Source organism: Schistocerca cancellata, chromosome 4 (assembly GCF_023864275.1).
Source record: "Schistocerca cancellata isolate TAMUIC-IGC-003103 chromosome 4, iqSchCanc2.1, whole genome shotgun sequence".
Taxonomy (NCBI): Eukaryota; Metazoa; Arthropoda; class Insecta; order Orthoptera; family Acrididae; genus Schistocerca; species Schistocerca cancellata.
The window spans coordinates 712,366,522-712,390,448 of record NC_064629.1 but is presented as its reverse complement, the minus strand read 5'-3'; the positions used below and the strand labels follow the sequence as shown (position 1 = coordinate 712,390,448).

General features: G+C 38.1%; 1 protein-coding gene across 2 annotated transcripts in view; it reads left to right on the top strand.

The window, feature by feature from the left end:
- LOC126183854 (mucin-5AC-like) overlaps positions 1-23,927 on the top strand; it is a 282,254-nt gene that overhangs the window by 250,232 nt on the left and 8,095 nt on the right. For both annotated transcript variants that reach the window (XM_049926143.1, XM_049926142.1), the window contains exons 12-13: positions 2,350-2,475; positions 14,295-14,481. In XM_049926143.1, the coding sequence (XP_049782100.1) occupies positions 2,350-2,475; positions 14,295-14,481 (313 nt within the window). The remainder of the gene's footprint in view (positions 1-2,349; positions 2,476-14,294; positions 14,482-23,927) is intronic.

Sequence of the window (23,927 nt, the reverse complement as noted above, 5' to 3'; positions counted from 1 at the left end):
GCAGATTAAAACTGTGTGCCGGACCGAGACTCGAACTCGGGACCTTTGCCTTTCGCGGGCAAGTGCTCAACCAACAGAGCTACCCAAGCACGACTCACGCCACGTCCTCACAGCTTTAATTCTGCCAGTACCTCGTCTTCTACCTTCCAAACTTCACAGAAGCTCTCCTGCATACCTTGCAGAATTAGCTCTCCTGGAAGAAAGGATATTGCAGAGACATGGCTTAGCCACAGCCTGGGGGTTGTTTCCAGAATGAGATTTTCTCTCTGCAGTGAACTGTGTGCTGATATGAAACTTCCTGGCAGATTAAAACTGTGTGCCAGACCGAGACTCAAACTCGGGACCTTTGCCTTTCGCAGGCAAGTGCTCTACCAAGGTAGGAGACGAGGTACTGGCGGTTTGTTTCTTACTATTTGTTGCATCACACCTTTTCTTTTTAGTCTACTGATTAAATAAATCTGCCGCCATAGATGAGGTCATGAAGACTTGCTAGTGTGATGTTGCTTGGCTGGGAAGTAACCCCTTTAGCTCCTGCTGCTGGAATTAATTTTCATCACTAGTTACTTACTGGTCAACAAATGGAGAAGAGCTGATGACACACAGTGTCTGATCACCAGACTGTGTTAAAGAAAGGAAGATCAGAGTTTAACATCTCACTGACAACAAGATCATCAGAGATGGAGCACAATCTCAGATTAGGGAAGGATGGGGGAAAAAATCAGCCCTGCTCTTTTAAAGAAAACATCCTGGCATTTGCTTTATATCATTTAGGGAACTCATGGAAAACCCAAATCTGGAGGTCTTAATGGGGATTTTAACCCTCATCCTCCCAAATGTGTGTTTAGTGTGCTAACCACAGTTCCACTTCACTTGGTAGACTTTGTTATAATATTATAGTTTATATTTCAAACATCTACTCTACATCTTATGGAGTGAGGATTTATAACACTACTGCTAATGATCCACCTCTGAGTGGGGGTATTAACCTTTGCAGCTTGACAGATGCTACTCAGAAGTATTTGGTTGCCTGGAAGAAGCTGATCACAGTTTGCTTTGCTTTCGAACTAAAATCATCTGTAACAACAAAAAATAACATAACATAGCATTGTACACATACTCATCAGAATTATCTTTACAATACAGATACACTAACATCATAACAGCTTCAGAGAATGCAATAGAAAACCATCTCCATAAGGTTCTTACCCTTTGCAACAGTACAAGCTGCCTGAATAGTCCATACTGTTCATTGACGCAGAATGAAGAGGGGAAAACTCTTTACTCTCAGCTTATCCATTGTATTCATAACACTCTACATTATCGATGTAAGAATTACCTTACAAGGAAAACTGAATTACTGATCAGGGTGGCAGAACTATCTTGTTTATACTAAAGAAGAGAGAGAAGGAGCAACGGTATACTCCTGGTATCCTTATAGGCCGAGTGCTGGCATGTGCTTGACATCAGGCCGCACTGAAATATTGATCAGCACTTTAGTTTGACTTTCATCACACGCACTGTAACTTTGACAGGATTTATTCATAGCAATATGATGTGAATCCACATCTTGCCTAGATAAACTGGTGATCTTTTGAACTCTGATGCCTCATTTTTGCTTGAAAACTTAATATACTGTTCATTTTTTGAAACTTCTTCTTTAAGTTTCTCCATTATCATAGAAGAATGCTCATGTTTGACAAACACTGTGACATTTTATAGAGTTCATATCTCATTACATTCTTCATAGAATCATACAAATTGCTGCCTGATAGCACCCATATGCAAATCATCAAGGGAACATTTATTGTGACCATTTTGTTTCTTTTTCTTTCAGGCAGATATACCAATTCATCTTCATTTGACTTTATGTCCCACCTTCTATTAATTCTGTACAATTTATTTGCTCAGCTACAGAATAGATCATTTTGCACATATGCTTTGTCACTTCTCTTTTGACATAGGCATCTTTCTTATTATCAGTTATTTTACTGATTTTAATAGCAAGATTTTGTAACAGACCCTAAACACTTTTTGTAATCACTTTGAAAAGGAATACAGTTTGTTTTGTTGGGGAATAAATAACTTGCATAAATTTTTTCCAGCCCCCAAAGACTAACTTAGTTTCCATATGAAATACCTTCTTTGTCTTTCTGTACACTTGATTTTATTTAATTTTTTTTTTTTATAAGTGTGAGCAATGTGTTTTCTGTAATATTTTTTCAATGTTTGCCATAAGATAAGTGATCCAGTTCTTCTGTTAACTCAGAAATTGTTGTGTTTCCAGGTAGTTCACTGATGTATGTTTACTTTTATGTCACTTATTCATATATATGTCATTTTGCTTTACAGCTGTACAGGAAACTTCTATGGATCTCAGTGTGAGATAGATGGAGAAGTCCTCGGAGTTGCAGTTGGAGCATCTTTAGCAGCCCTTGTAATAATAGTTCTCACCTTAGTATTCCTTTGTATGTGGAGGTTAGTGAATGTGATGTATATGTATATATAATTAATATAATTAACGTATTGATTTTTAGTTTGCTCCACAGTTATGCTTTTGAATTGAGAAAAGTCTGAACATTATAAGTGAAAAATAATAACACCAAAGAGATTACACAATAACATAGCTGCAGATCTTCAGAAGTGGCTGTCAGTAATCACATGGCAAACATGGAAGTGGGTTTGTGGACTCTCCCTTGGAAAATTTTAGGAGAGGGTATCTTAGTGTTTAATGTCCCATCAACATCAAAGTCATTTAGAAATGGATCGTGTCAAGGATGGGGAAGGAAAATGGCCATGCCCTTTCAAAGGAACCATCCTAGCATTTTCTGGGAGCGATTTAATCAGAAAATTTTAAAAATTAGAATTGTGTTTTAGGCCTTTAAACACTCAGACACTTTCTAGCCTTAAGTAAAGTGGATTTTCCAGCAATTCACATAATTGTAAAATAAAGAATCAGGTTAAGTGGAAAAAGCTAAAAAATCAGTTTATTAAACATAAAGGTGCTTTAGAAACATATCTGTAATTTACAAATACTACAAAATCAACTCATTTATGTGTCTCAAATTATTAATTAAAATGAAAGTAAAACAAGTAAACAAAATCCACATGCATCATGAAACGAGAGGCCTGTCTTCAGTGTTTTATACAAAAATATTTACAAGTCTTTCTCATCCACTGCCTTTTCTTCCTGGATCTGCTCTACTTGTACAATACAGAAGCTTCACTTCTGACTGATGATAATATCTCTTGAGTGACAATCTTGTTGCACTCTTCACAGTCTGACTCTGAGTCTCTGAAAAATTATTTTGGTAACATGCTCTTCCTTAAGATAAATGGTTCATTTTACTGATGATAAAGGCAGTCAATGTTCCTGTATTCATACTAGATCAAAATTCAGTTCTGTTTTTCCTAACAGTACTAAAAACTCTCTCACAGGCAGCATTACTATGAGGCATAAGCAGTAATGCAAGCATAAATTTGCTCAGTGGTGTATACTTTTTAATGTCTGATGCATTAAATATAGCAGATATCTTGTACCAAGCAGTATCAGCTCTATCTTCTTCCACTATTCCAAAGTCATCAAACTGGTATCTCAAAAACTCTCAATTCTAATGTGTTTCTTTTCACAATCACTCAGAGCACCAGGAAATAGCTCATTCAGCTTTATAATTGATACTAAAGGTTTTCTTTTTCTGGATCCAATGTCTATAACTTCTAAGTTTTTAGTGAGTCATAATATTGTGGAAATTTTTCTTTGACACAATTACATGAGTTGATGAAAAATGTTCTGACATCATCATAAAATTTTGTGAATACAGATTTTTCAAGCTTGGTATGATGAATGAAGCTTCTAGTGTCTACGCCAATGACTATATCTTCACTCCTTTGTGTTGTTCACTTTTTTGAAATTTTAGTTCCAGCAGACTGCAAGAAGTAGGCACTGCAGAAGGATTGATGAATCTAACAATCAGACCTGTAAATAATTTATTTAGGATGCTATGAAGTCTATGAATTACTGGCTCTTCTTTCTGAAAGATTATTACACAAGGAAAGAAGAAGTAGCTTAGTTATGGATCTTTTAGAATAGGGTGCACTCTAGATATGTAAGAGGTGTTTACATTTTTTTAGGCATCGTCATTGAAAAATTTTACAAGAGGTTTCCACTGTTCCATTATTCTTTCTATTGACAGGAGCAGAGAGAGCCATCTTGTACAAACATACTTCAGTATTTTATGGGGTTTAGTGTCATATATATCTTGACAAAGTTTAAAAGTAATTTCTTAGTACCTCTCCATAGCTCCATAATGAAGGTGATAAATCCATAATAATTACAGACAATCCGTAATAGTTGGCTGCTATGTAATAAGTTTAGGAAAACATCTTTTTTTCAAGCACACCACAATTACTTCACTATATTCTTTATCTTCCTAAATTAATAGATATTTGAGTATATTGATGCTAATTTAAATTGTTGTGTATTTGAGATATATCATCAGGGTGAATACACTTTGGAACAACCAGGAAATCTGGGATTTTTTTTATCCAGGAGAAAACCAGGGAAAACCTGTACATTTTTTAGAATTCCAGGAATTTTTTGTTGTTTTAGTCTTGAGTTAAATTTTTAGAATTTTGACTGGTAAGAACTGATAGCCAACCAAAGAATTTTACTGTATTCCACTACTGCTCAATAATACTGCAGCAATAAAACATAAATGACAGATAAAACCAAAATAAAACTTAAGTTGCAAAGGAAATGTGCCATTTACAACAACAAAACACAGTGTACACACAAGCGCCTGCCTAAAGCAAAATGTGTCAAAGGCTTCAGGTCAAACACAATACAATACTTCATAACAGCAAACTATGTCTGATAAGCATGATGTTATAATTCTTAACATTAAGTTCATTTTGAGCAGTTGCCAGCGGGCTCATTCGTATGCGCAATTGAGTTGCATATGAGCGGTACCTTCTGCTTCTGGATACTTTATGTGTGGCTGCAACAGTAGCAAGAAGCAGTCATGCTACCCAGAAAAAAATTTCTAGCACACCTATGCTGACAGATTCACACTTGCACAGAGCAATCTGGGTTGCAGTGGGGAGTGGGATAGTGACCCATGTTTACGCTTAGTGAATTTGCTGCTTTCTCTTCGTTTACAGTTCACACATCAAATGAAAACAAAACTGATTTCTGTTGCCGGGAGCTATCAAGTAAATTAAAATACATTTACATAATTATGGAGGGCTAAAATATGTTATTAGCTTCATTTTTATGATTTCATTTTATTTCCACATTTTTGGTATCAAGCATTGATTGCATTGCACAACAACTAAGTTATTTTTATCAATTTGCTAAATAAATGTTGCTTTTATTAGTCTTTTCCACAGATTAAGTCAATTTATAAGAAATGAATTTTTTCATTCCACACTATTGGCTAGTTTCAACTTTTCACTGAATTTCAAGTGCACATTTTCATCTTCTGGCAGGTATGGCATTATGTCATAATAAAGAACCAAACACGAGACAATACAGTACTAGTACTCCAAGAAAATTTGCATCCCAAAAAGTGCACTGAAAAGCTTAATATCAGGTTGGGGCCTACTTCGATGTAAATCTGGACATATGGCTGTGTCCTTTGAGCTGAATTATGCTTTTTGGAATGGTTTATGAAATTCCTATGCTCGTGGAGTATCGTCTGATGTCCTATTTCTTTTATAACATCATATAAGAACTCTTAATGGTATATGTGTATGAACATAGGGGCTTCCTACGTCATCATAGCTGCCCATGCATAACCTGTTTTCTGGAACTCTCTGGGAGCTGCTGAAACGAACCCATGCCAAAGAGGTCGTGGGAAAATATTGAGAATGGTTCTTTGAAAAGCATTATTTTCAAAGGAAATTTCCTTTTAGAGAGAAAAATGAATTATGTTATGTGTGAGAATGTACAATGAATTTCTTAAATCACAGAGCATTTGACATCTCACAACACTTTGAGCACCAACCACTTGGAATAATTTTGAGCCCAGACATTAATGTCTTTGTTTAAAATTTTTCTGGCATATTTGTGTGATGTGTCTTAAAGTGTAACAATGCTAAAAAGACCAATATTATATGTGGAAGCTTAGTTTTGCTTGTAGCTATACTATGTACATTAATTTAAACCATTAAGTTTCCCTATTTGTGTATTTACGCTACATAGCTGTGATATTGCTATTGGCTGACTACATCACACGTCCTATGCTCTGAATATATGCTGTCATTCGCTGATGAGATCATGTGACATGAGCTATGATTGGCTTACAAAAGCGTATTGCAATCTCTATTCAATGCTTCGGAAATTAACATGTTGTGTTTGGTGGAATTCAAATTTATACTTTCGTAATATGAAAATATGCATTGTATTGTAATATGAAATATGCACTATGCATGTTGCTGCACATCAAAGATCTTTCCAAAACACATTTCTTCTCTTTTTTCTTTTTCGCGTACCGAGTTTCTAAAATGGCAGGAAGTTCTACGCTGGTGTATGAAACCTTTACCATTCAAAGGATTGATGTTTTTACTCCGAGGGAAATTACACTGTTGCTTATCATGGAAAAAATGTGTTTTCACCTTGTAAAAAGCATATTTTCAGGTGAGATAAAGTCCGTTATTAACCGGGAGATCCAGGAAAAATCCAGAATTTTTTTTTTCTTGTCCGTGTACACACCCTGATCATGTTAGTACAAATCTCATAACTGCAGATCACTGACTTATTAACATTTGACTTTTACACAAATAATACAGCTTACAGTGCATACAAGTAGTGAGAAATTTCTCAAATTTTATATTACTGTAGTCAGCACATTTTTCTGGTGGTACACAAATAGTAAGCAGTACTGGCTCCTTTTTCTATTTTTTAAAAAGTGTTCAATTTCTTTAGAGCAAAATGCTCTATGGAAAATGTAAAATCTGAGAAATTTCTCACTACTTGTATGCACTGTAAGCTGTATTATTTGTGTAAAATTCAAATGTTAATAAGTCAGTGATCTGCATTTATGAGATTTGTACTAACATGATCAGGGTGTGTACGCAGACAAGAAAAAAATTCATTAGAAATATCATGGTAGATGGCACTATCTACACGAAATATATTTCCGGTCTTATTCCTTACATGTTAGTATCAAAAATGGGAGTGTGTGCTCAGTTCACTTGCTGCATTGGAGTTTCTTGTGCTGTGGTATTTTTGCTTCTACAAGCACATTTTTGAGAGCTGTTCACATTAGTTTTGAGTCAATCTAGATTACATCAGTTCAAATCATTCATCAAAATGAGTACAGTAAGTAATTTGTTTATGCCAATTAATAAAGAAAAGGAAGGATGAAGAATTGGAAATTGTTGAACCTACACTTGTACAAGATAGTAAAGATTCTCATTATGAGTGGTCTGAATATTAGACAATGTTGCAGAAAAAAAGACTTTTGTAAGATAAATAAAATCTTTTGGGTTATAAATTGTACTGAGATGTGGGAAGTCGAGCCATTGATAAATGGATGGGAATGAAAATTTTAGTGGAGGGCACAGTGTGTGTGGCACAAAGCATGCCAAAAAATAACATCTGAAGAAAAAAATTAAATACCAAAGAAAGTTTTCTTAAGTACTTCATCTCACAACAAAGAAGCAAAGTTGTGATGAGAAATCAGTCATTGAACAACTCTGAAGACAAAATAAATTTAGATGTCCTTTATGGTGTAGATGTTGGATATATTTACTCTACAAATGCATGCATTAACATTGTGAGCCACATCACAAATGAAATTAGAAAAACGTTAATGCACAGTATAGGATAGCACAAGGACAAAGTGCAATTACTTACTCGTGAATCAACAACTGTGAGTAACAGATACACACTCATGGGTGTTATTCATGCAGTTTTTCCTAAATTTTCAGCTCTATTCAGTCTTTTCCTTGATGTAATAGGATTATCATATGCAGCTGCAATACAATAAGAAGGCTTATACAAGAGAAGTTTCCTTCTATTGTTTTCTGGCACTGTAGTAACCATCTCCTTGAGTTGTCTGTTAGTGACGCAGTGGAGAGAGTGACAGGAGTAAACTGCTTCAAGGGTTTCATGGACAAACTTCATGTAACTCATCATGCTTCAACTAAGAATGCTAGAGAGCTACAGACCTGTGTAGTGACTCCTGAGCTCCAGTTTCTTAAAATTGGCAGAATTTTAAGCACTCACTTGGTTGAACCGACACTCATGCTCATAAATTAAGGATAATTTCAAAATGTGGTTCCACACAATGTGGCGCAACACAAAACTGGTGCTAATAGCATAGGCACATAGAGAACACACACGACACAGATCTGCAAGTCCACGGTATTGGTGATAAGTTGAGAAAACCGTCCTGAAACATGTGTGCTACAAAATGCCACTGTTTCCTGAGCATGTACCCCAACATCAATATGGGATATGATCACTATACACACGTACACAGGCCACATAACGGGTTGGCATACTCTGGATCTGGTGGTCGAGCAGCTGCTGGGTTATAGACTCCCAATCTTGCACCAGTGCCTGTCGGAGCTCCGGAAGTGTCCTAGGGGTTTGAAGAGGTGCAGCGATATGTCAACAGAGAGCATCCCAGACGTGCTCAATGGGGTTTAGTTCTGGAGAACAGGCAGGCCACTCCATTCGCCTGATATCTTCTGTTTCAAGGTACTCCTCCATGATGGAAGCTTGGTGGGGCCATGTGTTATCATCCATCAGGAGGAAGGTGGGACCCACTGCACCCCTGAAAATGCAGACATACTGGTGCAAAATGACATCCTGATACACCTGACCTATTACAGTTCCTCTGTCAAAGACATGCAGGGGTGTACGTTCACCAAGCATACTGCCCCCCTCCCCACTTCCGCCCCCCCCCCCCCCCCCCACACACACACAGCATCAAACCACTAACTCCATACAGGTCCCTTTCAAGGACAGTAAGGGGCTGGTAACTGGTTCCTGGTTCATGCCAGATGAAAACCTGGCAGGAATCACTGTTCAGACTATTCCTGGACTCGTCCGTGAACATAACCTGGGACCACTGTTGCAAAGAAAAATGTACTGTGTTCTTGACACCAGGCTTCATGGGCTCTCCTGTGCCCAGGGGTCACTGGAATGCACCTTCCAGGTCTCTGGGTGAATAAACCATGTCTGTTCAGTTGTCTGTAGACTGTGTGTCGGCTGCAGTAAGGTCCCGAGCAAGGCTACTTGCAGTACTCTGTGGCCGTCTGCGGGCACTGATGGTGAGATATCGGACTTCTTGTGGCGTTGTACACTGTGGACATCCCGTACTGTAGCACCTGAACACGTTTCCTGTCTGCTGGAATTGTTGCCATAATTTGAGATCACACTTTGTGGCACACAGAGGGCCCGTGCTATGACCTGCTGTGTTTGACCAGCCTCCAATTGCCCTAGTATTCTACCCCTCATAACGTCATTAATATTTGTACTTTGAGCCATTTTCAACACACAGTCACCATTAGCACTTCTGAAAACGTCTGCATACTTACCCGCTGCACCGTACTCTGACATGCACCATTACACCTCTGCATATGTGGACTGCTGCCAGCGCCACCGTGCGTTGACTGCAGGTCAAATGCACCACATGGTCATACCCCTAAGGTTGTTTAAACCTGCAAACTGCCCACCAGAGCATTGTTTCACCACGTATCTACATTACCCTTAATTTATGAGCATGAGTGTAGCTTTCACACAGTTTCTGTATTGTGGCAAGACTGTGAAGCCCTCATCCACCTTATTCAGGAGGTAAAAGAAGGCAGTAAAAGAAACAGAACAGATTGTTACCTTTAAGAGGGTTTTTTTGAAAAAAAAATGACATAATGCCAGTTTGTTCTTGATTTGGACCTTGTGTGTGATACTTTCCAAGAACATAGTGAACTAACTCTAAATCTGCAAGAGAGATATATTGACTTGTATAAAGCACACAGGAGGATAATGAATTCTGTCCAAATTTTTGAAGAAATAATTGAAAATTCTGGTCCAAACTACAGTACCTTTCGTTAAAGTAAGGAGACCATGAAATTCAAAAGGACCAAACTCTGCAAAAATGAAACACAGTTCTACAATTAATTCATCTGATTTTTATAAAAGTTTGAAAGAAACTTTGATTTTGATTCAAGGAGATGATGTTGATTTTTCTGAAAGCACCAAGATTTTAAATTAGTGACCAGAAAACCCTGGCAAGCATCTTACATTAGGTGAATCTGAAATTAGGAGCTTAGCCCACAAGATTCACTTAAATAAAAGAGAAATGCTTCATGGTTTTTGTGAATATCTTCAAGAAAATAAATTCCCATATCTACTACTTCCTCTGAAGCACACTTTGGGCATAATTGCAATGTTTTCTAGAGAATGGAGAGAAAATCTCAAATGACTCTGATAGTTACTTCATCTAGCTCATCTATGCTTGCACAAACAACTTCTGCACTCTTGTTCATCAGGATGATACGGCCTCCTCTCAATCAGTTGAAACCTAACAAATGTGTAGATCCATGGCTGCACCACTTTTGTTATTATGCAGTTGATAGCAAAAGTAAGGAGTGGTCTATAAACAAGGAGTGTACATTGGAGAATGTGTTAAAGTTGTGGAAGTTGTTGGAATAACACCTCCTCTGTGAGCACTAGCACCTTTTTTTTCCAGAGAAAAATCACTGGTTGTTATAGCTGAACTCTTGTCTGCTAATCTCTTCATGTATGTTGCTTTTGTTCAAGAAACATATCAGTTTATTATAATAAAAACTACTTTTTTTGCCCAAAGCATTAATGTAACAGTCCAAAAACCATTTACACTTCATTAGATCAATTGCAGATACTTAGTTTAAGATATTCTCAGAACACTCAGGTAGAAATTATCACAGTGTACAGCTACAGCAATGTCAGACCAACAGTATTTCAATTTATCTCTGTAACTATTGTTTATTCCATACGTAAAATGGAAAGATGATAGCATAAAGATATCAATATGCACTATTATGCTAGTTTAGAAATGTTTCCATTTAGATCTTAATATTTGCATTTATAGGGAGCAATTATTTCTATCTTTCTGTAATGAATTATCTTAGTGCCTGCAAATGAGTCCAGTGTCTCAAACAATAAACCTCCTCATGGTATTACATGTCTGATTCAGCAAAAACTGCATATCTGGTGGGATTTCATGAAATACAAGGCCTGTTCAAAGAATTCCGGAACATTCATAATTTTGCACCAATGGCATGTTAGTGCGAAATGCGGTTGGCATCCCTGCACATGCCTGTACTTAATGTGTAACTGCCAGAAGTTTTATTGTTGTATGTCTGTTAGTAATTGTTCAGTGCTGTACTGAGTAGAACATTGTGTCACACAGTTTGCGAATTTCGAGACGGCAGAGTTAGAGCAGCAACGCGTCTGCATTACATTTTGCATGAAAACGTTTATAGAGACATACCAATGATGCAGGAAGCCTAAAATAATGAGTGCTTAAGCTGTTCCCAGTGTTGTGAATGGTTCTGAAGTTGTGAATGGTTCTGAAGTTAAACATGACCCTCGTGCAAGACGCTCTCTGACGTTTACCAATGACACTCATGTCAGGAATGTCAACAAAGTCCTGTGTGATTATCGAAAACTGACTCTATGAGAGATTGCTGAAGAATATAACATTTCAGTTGGATCATGTTGTAATCCTGACATTGCATTCTGTTGTGACTGAGTTCATCCCACGGCTTATTAGTCATGACCAGAAAGACCTTTGACTCGCAATCTGTGAAGAGCTTTTGGTTCATGTAAATGAGAATAACATGTTTCTTAAGAGAATCATGACTGGTGATGAGACATGGGTCTATGGTTATGATGTTGAGACCAAGGTTCAGCCTTCACAATGGGTTGGCAAAGGTTCTTGAAGACCAAAAAATGCTCGTCATGTCAGGTCAAATGTCAAAGCCATGATGATAGTTTTCTTTGATTTTGAAGGATTAGTTCATCATGAGTTTGTACCACAGGGACAAATAGTTAATTGATGATACTATCATGATGTGCTGTGGTGATTGCGAGAAAATGTGAGAAGGAAAGGGCCTGAAATGTGGCAAGACAATTCAGCACGATAACACGCCTGCACATTCATCCCTGTTGGTGCGTGACTATTGCACAGAAAACAAAATTACTGCACTGCCTCATTCTCTGTACTCTCCAGATCTGGCCTCTGTGGAATTTTTTTTTTTTTTTTATTTCCAAAGTTGAAAACCCGGTTGAAAGGGAAACAATAGATGAAATAAAAGAAAATTCGCAGAAAGTGCTTCAGGTGAACCAGCAAGAGGCATACCAAAACTGCTTTCAGTAGTGGGAACAGCATTGGGAGTAGTGTATCAATTGTGGAGGAGAGTATTTCAATGGAGACGATGCACAATAAGTAAAAGGTAAGCATAGAAAAATTTTGTGGATAAAGTTCTGGAATTTTTTATACAGGCTGCATACTGGATTATTGGGCAGTTCTCCCTTGCATGAAAAATTATTAAGAACACTGTAGGTCTACATCTTGAAACATTGAGGTATTAGTTGGCGATCCATGACAAAAAAAGTCCACTTTTTTACGCTAGATGGGATTTTAATATGTTGTTAATAACATAAGAAACAAAAGCCTATCATAAAATAGTTTGGATTCTGGCACATAAAATCAATGTTTGGAAATTACTTTATACCACCCAAAACTTTTTTATGCATTATTCACAATATAACACTTTGACAGAAAAAGTTAGCAAGCAACTAACTGGGACTAATTCCCTCAGCAATGTTCCCGAGGTGTCAAAAAATGTATATGGTGCTTGTTGTTTTCTTTGTTTTTCATCATATTATTAGAAAGAAATTATAAAATAGAAAATTTCTGGCATTCAGGCACTCAGCAATGTGGCTGTTCATGGATGATGCTGTAGTATACAGAGAAGTTGCAGCATTAGAAAATTGCAGCGAAATGCAGGAAGATCTGCAGCGGATAGGCACTTGGTGCAGGGAGTGGCGACTGACCCTTAACATAGACAAATGTAATGTATTGTGAATACATAGAAAGAAGGATCCTTTATTGTATGGTTATATGCTAGCGGAACAAACACTGGTATCAGTTACTTCTGTAAAATATCTGGGAGTATGCGTACGGAACAGTTTGAAGTGGAATGATCATATAAAATTAATTGTTGGTAAGGTGGGTGCCAGGTTGAGATTCATTGGGAGAGTCCTTAGAAAATGTAGTACAACAACAAAGGAGGTGGCTTACAAAACACTCGTTCGGCCTATACTTGAGTATTGCTCATCAGTGTGGGATCCATACCACGTCGGGTTGACAGAGGAGATAGAGAAGATCCAAAGAAGAGTGGTGTGTTTCGTCACAGGGTTATTTGGTAAGCGTGATAGCGTTACAGAGATGTTTAGCAAACTCAAGTGGCAGACTCTTCAAGAGAGGCACTCTGCATCATGGTGTAGCTTGCTGTCCAGGTTTCGAGAGGGTGCGTTTCTGGATGAGGTATCAAATATATTGTTTCCCCTTGCTTATACCTCCCAAGGAGATCACGAATGTAAAATTAGAGAGATTCAAGCGCGCACGGAGGCTTTCTGGCAGTCGTTCTTCACACGAACCATACGTGAGTGGAACAGGAAAGGGAGGTAATGACAGTGGCATGTAAAGTGCCCTCCACCACACACCGTTGGGTGGCTTGCGGAGTATAATTGTAGATGTAGATGAAGATGAAAGTGAAAATAGATGCACAGGATGCCACACCTTAGTTTTACTGTTTTCTTATTGTAAGTTTTTATTTATGTAACACTTTTTTTCATTTTTGATTGTTAAAATATTTATAATAATAAACAAATATATGTATAAGTAACACAAGTTTTTTTTTAATTTTTACAGTGCAATATCACTATTATGAATAACATTCTTATTGAAAAGTCTACAGCAATGTATATTGCTAATAATGGACAAAAAGTTTGTTTGTATAAGGTTGTTTCTGGACATTACATTTTACAACATGTTTGAAAATGAGTGAGCATCAGATATCCGAGAATCCAAACTTTTTGATAATAAGCTTTTGTTTACTAAGTCGACAGTAACAGTGTATTAAAACATCACACACACAGTATAAAATAGTGGCACTATTTTTGGCAAAGTGAAACGTCTTCTTATATGCCTAGAGAGGGAAGGCTAAATGACTTTGGGTTAGTTTTTATACTTCCAGCTTTTAAAGATGACATGATATGTGATGAACTTTTTCTCCAGTCGTCGCTGGAGCAAGGAGCAGAAGACAGTAACTGGAGTAGGGTCGCCTGTCTTTGATTATATGGGAGCTGCAGGCAGTGCTGTGAAAACTCCATCTGTTGGTGCTCCACCTTACCAAGTGACTCTTGAAGACAGACTGCGATGGGCTCAGTTAGCAGGTGCAATGGCACAAGCCAACCATTACACCGTAAGTACTCTTCTTTTACTTTACAATGTTGTTTAAAATAAAACATGTTGCCTTATATGTCAATTCATCTCAGAAGATTCATTGCACAAAAACATCTATATCATGAACATCAATGTCTTGCTAAAGAATTACCAAGATTCTTTTTATGATAAAAAACACAACAAGGGACATTCCCAAGTGTAAATAAATACATATCTTTTTGTTTGTCCCAATGTCACTTTTAAAGGGTGGAACATACAACTTGGCATATTAGATGTAGAGTGAATATCTTCAAAATGATTATATATGAAAAATGTTTTTATTTACAAACTGATGTGTAATTAACATTCTTGAAAACTGCATAATCAACTTTTGTAATAATCTGAATTTTTGAAAAGTAACCCACCACCTTTAATTAATTTTGAAATATGAAAACTTGTGTTACAACATAAATAAAAGAAACTTTCAAGTCACATACATCTATGTGTAATAGAGGTGGTTTCTGAAGTACCATATTGAAAAATAAGCTGTACACAATGTGGTGTCAGAGTAGTTTCTACATGCCTAATTAAAATATCTAAACATTCATAATTATTATAATTCTTTGTTTACTTATAGTTGTTGGATATTTTAAACTGATTGTTATTTTATGTTTTACATTTATGTTTTTTAGATTACTAATTCACATACATGCATTTTGTTAACTGAAAATAATAAGTAACACTTTATTATGATACAAAATCATTACAGTAATGATAATCTGTAAAAAAATGCTTAAAACATCTTTTTAACATCTTGTATATAAAATGAACAAAATTTCTTCGCATAATATACATGATGGAGAACACAATATAAAACAAAATTCAGCAGGATTCTTAATTGCCTATATAGTCTGCTTTGTATTAGCTATATTTCAGTACATTGTTAAGTCTTGGTGAAGAGAATTGACTATATACTAGTGACTGCAGCTTGATTATATTGTTTCTCAAGTGGAGATTGACATCATAATTATTCAACAGGACAAGATCTGAAAATCTTCTCACAAAGTTCTTCCAACATTGAATACCATATAGGTCCAATGGCTTTACCTGTGCCATTGAGCCTTTTGGGATCTTGTCCTTGGGTATGACACTCAAAGTGTTTTTTCACACTGATTCTTGTGACAGCATCAAAACTTGGTAAGTAAATTTCTGACCAGGTCAAAAGAAGTGTGAAAGAGGTTTTCTTTTCCAGTGAGGGAGAAAAATCTGTATTATTGTTAGATTCTTGGGGTAGTCAATGTGGGGAAAAAAAAGATAGAGCATCATACCTGAGGACAATGAACTTGTTTATCTGGTGATCACAAAGGGCTGACAGCACAAGTACAGCCGCGTGATGTACATGACTTTCAATGTTGGAAGAATTTCGTGAGAAGATTTTTGGATGTAGTTCTCTTGCATAATTATGATGTCAGTCTCTACTTGAGAAACAGTATTATCAAGCTGCAGTCACTAGTACATAATTATTATTCTCTTGACCCAAACTTACCAATGTACTGAAATATGCCTGATACAAATCAATCACCCACAACAATTTGAAATCCTGCTAAATTTTATTTTGTGTCATATTCTCCATGTTTATTTTATGTGCATGGTGGCATAGCCTATAAAGTTTCCCCCTTCCCATTCCTTGTGTGTAGGAACTCTGTTTCCTTGTTTGCTACTCCATTTGGATTTTATCAGGGTGTTTTCAGACTTTTGGACCACCCTGTAGCGAATAACAACAGCCCTATTACATTTCCCTGTGGCATGGGGATGGAACTGTGTTATGAATGCATCAGAAAACATAATGGCAGAAAAGTATTCAGAATAAGCAATCCTAAAAGACATAACACATGCAGTCCTCTTCATTTTTGTCTCTATGAGCCAGTTTTCTGCACTTTCTTCTTTTTCAGCAGTTAATATTCTCCTCTGAATTTTGGATCTAACATATTAGGAAGATAGTGAAAGGGTTCTAGAGCTTTTTTTGTTACATTCTGATGGGGCCCATTATGAGGACTTTCTAAAAGATCAATTCATAGTTCAACAACCGTGCAATATATGTACTGTATGCTTGAAAACCTCTGACAGTTGTCAAAGAAGATAATTGGCATCTTTATAAGTTATAACATTGTCCAAGATTTTGCTAATGTTAGCATGGGCTTATTCAGAGTTATTTGTTACAACCATGTTCTTATGCAAAGGATTCTGATAATTGTGCAAGTTGCTGGTTGCCAGCATAAGAACTGAATTATTTAATTTTTAATACAAAAAAACAATAAAATTGCAGTTTAACCCACTGGGTTGAGGTTTTTTTTAATAGCCAAGTTTTTCTCAACCTTGATAGAAACCTGCAGATAGAAAAGGAGAAGCAGATTTGCTTTTATCCATCAATCCCACTGAGCTGAAACAAGTAAAGAACTGCACTACATAATGTCAGTTATGGCTTAAAGTTGAATTGATCTTTGCATCCAGACCTGCTCGCAAAGCAATGCTACTGAAGCACCTCATGCTTCACAAAATGCAGTCTAGTGATGATATGACACAACATCTTACTGAATTATTTGATACTGTGGACAAGTTACAAGCAATGTATGTTGACACAAATGGTGATTTATTGTCAATAATGCTGCTCTACAGTCCTCCAAATAGCTATGACAGTTTTAAATGTGCTATTGAACCCCATGACAATCTACCAGATGTCAAGACTCTAAAAGTAACAATCTGTGAGGAACACCATGCAAGGATTCAGAAAGACAGCTATGGTGCAATTGGCATGATGTTTGTTAAACTGGGTACTTGCAGCGGGGTGGGTTAAAAAAATCGTTCAAAATAAATGTCCACCTACCTCAGTTCGATGTCCCTTCACTCTGTAAGCATAGACTTACTAGACGACGAAAAAGCAGCACTGAAGAAAATGCCACCTAATATCTTTCCTGCAAAGTCCGCGTTAACTCTAGCAGTATTTCAGTTCTTGCAATCTCACATATATCTAGATTTCGGGTAGTGATACAGTGCATTTTTTCTCACAGTAAATGTTCAAAAAATTTGTAGATAAGCCTTTTTATTGCTTCTAGCACACATGAAAATGGACTATCAAGTCTGCATTTACCTAACTAACATATCTATAGTTTTCTGTTCACAGTTCATTCAACCAATTTCACATGCAAAGCAGCCAGAAATTTACACAAGTCTGACCCAATTGATAACGTGATCTCACAGTCACAGATCCACTACTATAAATTGAGTTTCACATTCAGTCCATTTCTGTAGGTTTCTTTAAAAGAAACTGCTCGCCAAATACTCCATAACTGAATACAGGATACACCACATGGAATTTTTATAAAGGCCAAAAGTTCACACATGACACTCCTGAAACTCCAAACTTTCATCAAACTGTTCGTAACTACATCAGCATTAGTCACAACATGTATTAAATGTGAGGAACTGAATATTCCATCATTTTACACATAATGAGAATCATCACATTTAACATGTCCTTCCGCGTCCGAAGCTGGAGAGCGACTCCCCCGATGCTGCCTCACTCACAGCATATCTAACTAGTTGTGGGTGGGAACTACTTAATTCTGATTGGTTGATCAGTCTGACAGACAAATCAGAATGGTCCTTCAAGATCATTCTCATGGCAAAACTCGCCTAAGCCAATCACTGTTCAGAAAGTAATTTATGTCATCCCAAAATGCAAATACTAACACAATGTTTAATAAAAAAAATGAAAGAAAATTAATCTTGAAAATAATTTAGAAAATGATTGCACTTTAAACTGATATTCTGGCTGCCTTCTTACAAAATCAATCACCCCTAGTCATACGTCATCAGCAATGTGGGTAAATTACATCTTTCCCATGTTCCAGTTACATAATGTTGTACATAATATAATATTGAATTTTTTCGTATGTCCCACACACACCCTCTCACTCATTCTCATTTATTCACGCAACAACACAATAAACAGATACTAGTTTCTTCTGAATTTTTATACTACAAAATGAAGGATAATTAAAGTTTTGAAAATAAAAATCCAAACTAATTGATTTGATATATTGAGAACTCTGAATGATTTCAAATGGTAACAAAAGACAAACTGTAATCATTCCTAACTGAATTTTCCACCCTGAGTGTCTGTTTGGTGGTTTTTAGGCAATTTTCTCAGTCTCCGAAACTATTATATGTACAGCTTTGAAATTTGGAGGAGATCTTCTGAATAACAAAAAATAGTATACCAAGTTTGAAAATAATCAGTTAATATTTAATACGTTTTATTTAGATTCATAGGGGTTATGAATATACAGTCATTCTAAGTTACACAGAAGCCCGTTCTCACACTGGCTAGTAGGGGCAGATATGCTATGAGTCATGGCTAAGACACAAGTAAGCAGCCTCCTGTACGTTCACCGGGCTCCACGTCTAGGTATCTTACTGCAATAAATGTTATCCCATAATAACTTGTGGCGTCACAAACTGGTAATCATTCTGTGAGCAATCCAGAAAGTACACTCCTGGAAATTGAAATAAGAACACCGTGAATTCATTGTCCCAGGAAGGGGAAACTTTATTGACACATTCCTGTGGTCAGATACATCACATGATCACACTGACAGAACCACAGGCACATAGACACAGGCAACAGAGCATGCACAATGTCGGCACTAGTACAGTGTATATCCACCTTTCGCAGCAATGCAGGCTGCTATTCTCCCATGGAGACGATCGTAGAGATGCTGGATGTAGTCCTGTGGAACGGCTTGCCATGCCATTTCCACCTGGCGCCTCAGTTGGACCAGCGTTCGTGCTGGACGTGCAGACCGCGTGAGACGACGCTTCATCCAGTCCCAAATATGCTCAATGGGGGACAGATCCGGAGATCTTGCTGGCCAGGGTGGTTGACTTACACCTTCTAGAGCACGTTGGGTGGCACGGGATATATGCGGACGTGCATTGTCCTGTTGGAACAGCAAGTTCCCTTGCCGGTCTAGGAATGGTAGAACGATGGGTTCGATGACGGTTTGGATGTACCGTGTACTATTCAGTGTCCCCTCGACGATCACCAGCGGTGTACGGCCAGTGTAGGAGATCGCTCCCCACACCATGATGCCGGGTGTTGGCCCTGTGTGCCTCGGTCGTATGCAGTCCTGATTGTGGCGCTCACCTGCATGGCGCCAAACACGCATACGACCATCATTGGCACCAAGACAGAAGCGACTTTCATCGCTGAAGACGACACGTCTCCATTCGTCCCTCCATTCACGCCTGTCGCGACACCACTGGAGGCGGGCTGCACGATGTTGGGGCGTGAGCGGAAGACGGCCTAACGGTGTGCAGGACCGTAGCCCAGCTTCATGGAGACGGTTGCGAATGGTCCTCGCCGATACCCCAGGAGCAACAGTGTCCCTAATTTGCTGGGAAGTGGCGATGCGGTCCCCTACGGCACTGCGTAGTATCCTACGGTCTTGGCGTGCATCCGTGCGTCGCTGCGGTCCGGTCCCAGGTCGACGGGCACGTGCACCTTCCGCCGACCACTGGTGACAACATCGATGTACTGTGGAGACCTCACGCCCCACGTGTTGAGCAATTCGGCGGTACGTCCACCCGGCCTCCCGCATGCCCACTATGCACCCTCGCTCAAAGTCCGTCAACTGCACATACGGTTCACGTCCACGCTGTCGCGGCATGCTACCAGTGTTAAAGACTGCGATGGAGCTCCGTATGCCACGGCAAACTGGCTGACACTGACGGCGGCGGTGCACAAATGCTGCGCAGCTAGCGCCATTCGACGGCCAACACCGCGGTTCCTGGTGTGTCCGCTGTGCCGTGCGTGTGATCATTGCTTGTACAGCCCTCTTGAAGTGTCCGGAGCAAGTATGGTAGGTCTGACACACCGGTGTCAATATGTTCTTTTTTCCATTTCCAGGAGTGTACTATGAGTGACAGTGACAAATGAGAACAAAAACCAAAACAAAAACAAAAAAAAAAAAAAAACGAAAATCAGTGTACAAATGCACCTTTTGTAACAAGAAGGGGCAGAAACAATATGTGTGTTTTTCAAGAAGAAATTAAGTATGCAAGCTTGTCCCAAAGTTTTGTGACTCCAACATTTTTTGGTGCATAGACAGTCACTGCACATTACACGTGAACAATGATCCAAAATTGTACACACATGTGACAGAAACGCAAGAGAATTTAAAGCTTGCAGACAACAATACTACACAAGTAACAGCTAAGGGAGACATTTGCAACACAACCACACCCATTTGTGCCAAATCCATAATGCTGGAAAACACTTTGTACATGCCAAAACTCAGAACCAGACTCATTTCAGTCACAAAAGTTGTGGACAGCAACCACACAGTGACATTTGAGAAAACTCATACAGTTATGTGAGATGTTAATGTTAAAATCAAAGTGACTGCAAACAAAGTTGTTAACTTGTTTTATTTACAAGAAAATAGTCCAAAGATGTGTCATTGCTGACCCAAAAATTATGAAAGGATAAGTTGTTAACAAATTTGTTGAATTCAAAAACCTAGTTGAAAATTAGACTGGTCATAATATTAAATTTTTTCAGTCAGACAATGGTGTGGAGAAATGCAATGAAAGAATGGAGTCCTCAGAAATGCAGGAATACAGTGACGCCCAAGAATCCCTTACACAATGCAGCAGAATGGTGTTGTTGAATGAGAGAACCATTCATTATAACAGAGGTCAAAAATACTACTTCAGTTGTAAGTTTTTTTTTTTTTTTATTTACTTAGACCATGATCGGTTTCAGACTATCACATGAGCATCATCAGGTGTGATAATTTTGTGCTGCAACTCCAAGTACCATGATGCGGAATATAGGGTGCGGTATACCACCAGCAAGGACAGAGCATGGATTCTCTGTGCTCTGTGCTTGCTGCTGGTACACCATGTCCTATACTCTCCATCGCAGCACTCGTAGTCACAGCACAAAATTATCACACCTGATGATGAGCATGTAATAGTCCAAAACAGGTCTTGGTCTAAGCACTGAAACAAGAAAAATCTCCTTACAACTGAAGCAGTGTCTTCAACCTTTACTGTAATGCTCAGTTGCAGATGTTCTTCTGGCAGGATTGTTTGAACCATTCATTGTTTGAGTCAGGACTACATCATTTTGTGCCAAAGTCATTAACACAGCAAAAAAATCATTGCTTAACTAATTGACTGTTTGGTGGAACTTCATGTGAGAATTCACTGCAGAGAAAAACCTGACAAATGTCATATTTGTAGATTTCGTCAGAAGATTAGTCATCCTGGTTAAATTACCAAATAAAGGAAAGTTTGACCCTAAAGTCAAAGAGAGGATTTTTGTAGGCTATTCTGACTATTGGAAAGCCTGTTGTGTGTGGGTACCAGAAGATCATAGCATCATGTGAAGAGATGTAAAGTTCTTTGATCTTTACAGTTTTTAGACCAAACAAACTTACATGGATTTCTGTGAAGATGTACCAGATCGTCACCAAAAGGAGGGATCAATATGAATTTCTTTGGAGGAAATTTCAGTGATGATACAAACACTGAATCAGTGCCATTGTCAGATGATGAAGCATTCAGTGACTGTGAAGAAGACAGGCTTCCAATCACTGCAGGGCAAGAATTCAATCTCAAAATGACTTATCATGTGATGAAGACAATAATTCTTCAAGCATCACATCTGCTCAACAGTTTGTGCAGGTGTAGACCAATCTGATATTTCAGTTGATGATACTAACCTAATTCAAATGCAACAAAGATCAGTATCAATAATGCATTATGTTCTCCAGATCATTGAGAGTAGTTTGAGGCTGTAAATGATAAATTCAGGTCACTAATGAAAAATGACACCTAGGACATTGTAGACAGGCCAATAAATGGAAGGGTATTAGAGCATAGAACTGTTTTGAAAAATAAATACAGAAGTGATGGATCTTTGCTGTGGAGACAAGCAAGCATAGTTGCATGAGGATTCAAGCAATGGCTTGGAGTTGACTATGTGCAAACATTCCCTCCAGTTGACAGATTGAAAACATTTGAATTGCTCATGGCTTGGTCAGTAAAACTTGACTTGCATGTTTCACATTTGAATATCACCACTGCATTTCTCAATGGTGATATTGACATAGAAATATTCATGGAACGGCTGGACTTGCTTGTCAAATTCCTACAAAAGATGAAAGATATGGAGGAAGTTAAACATATTGTCAACAAGGCAAGTGTCATGCTCCATACATTGAAATCTAGTGATAAAGTATGAAAAGCCATTTATGGGCTGGAGCAGGCTGTTCAGCAATGGTATGCCAACTTGAATGCAACTCTAACATCACTTGGATTGCAACTCACAAATTCAGATCCATGTTTCTTTGTAGACAGTGAAGGAAAACATCCCATCTTCCTTCTTATTTATGTAGATGACATTATAATCACTTCATCAGACCCAGGAAGGAAAAAAACAAATCTAGGACTATTTATCAGATTTGAAGTAAAGAATCTTGGTGCCATAAGATACTATCTCTACGTCAAAGTGAATCAACCTGTAGACAAAACTGCATTATGCTGAAATGGCTACATCAGAGAAGTTTTACACCAACTCTGAATGGATGACTGCAAGTCAGTAAGGAGTCCATTGGCAACTGGGAGCATTTTTTTATGCAACAGATTGCAGAATGTAAGATGGTACTTACACTGAAGTGCCAAAGAAACTGGTATAGGCATGCATATTCAAATACAGAGCTACATAAATAGGCAGAATACAGCACTGTGGTTGGCAATGCCTATACAAGGCAACAAGTGTCTTTTGCAGTTGTTAGATCAGTTACTGCTGCAATGGCAGCTTAGCAAGATTTAAGTGAGTTTGAAAGTGGTATTACAGTTGGCGCACACCACATGTCCAGAATTACTACAGAGTGGCTCCAGGAACACTCTTCTGAGTTTCAACATTTCTGCTGATCACCAGTCTCTCCAGACATGAACATTTTTGAGCATATCTGGGATGCCTTGCAACATGCTGTTCAGAAGAGATCCCCACACCCTCACACTCTTACGGATTTATGAACAGCCCTGTAAGATTCATGGTGTCAGTTCCCTACAGCACTACTTCAGACATTAGTCGAGTCCCTGCCACATCATGCTTCTGCACTTCTCCATGCTCACAGGGGCCCAACACAACATTCCGTAGGTGAATCAGTTTCATTGGCTCTTCATTGTGTCATCCACTCAGAGAACTGGTTGGAGCATTGATGTACATGTGCACCGGTATTTAAACTGACATACTTGTGTGAGAATACCACTTGGATTTAGATCCTATTATTATTTTTTCATTGTCTTTCTTCACCACTCTCATCTGTATTTATTACAAGGAAGGACACTGATGACCTCACTGTTTATCAGCCTAAACCACCAACCACTGACATGACATATGCTATGCAGTCA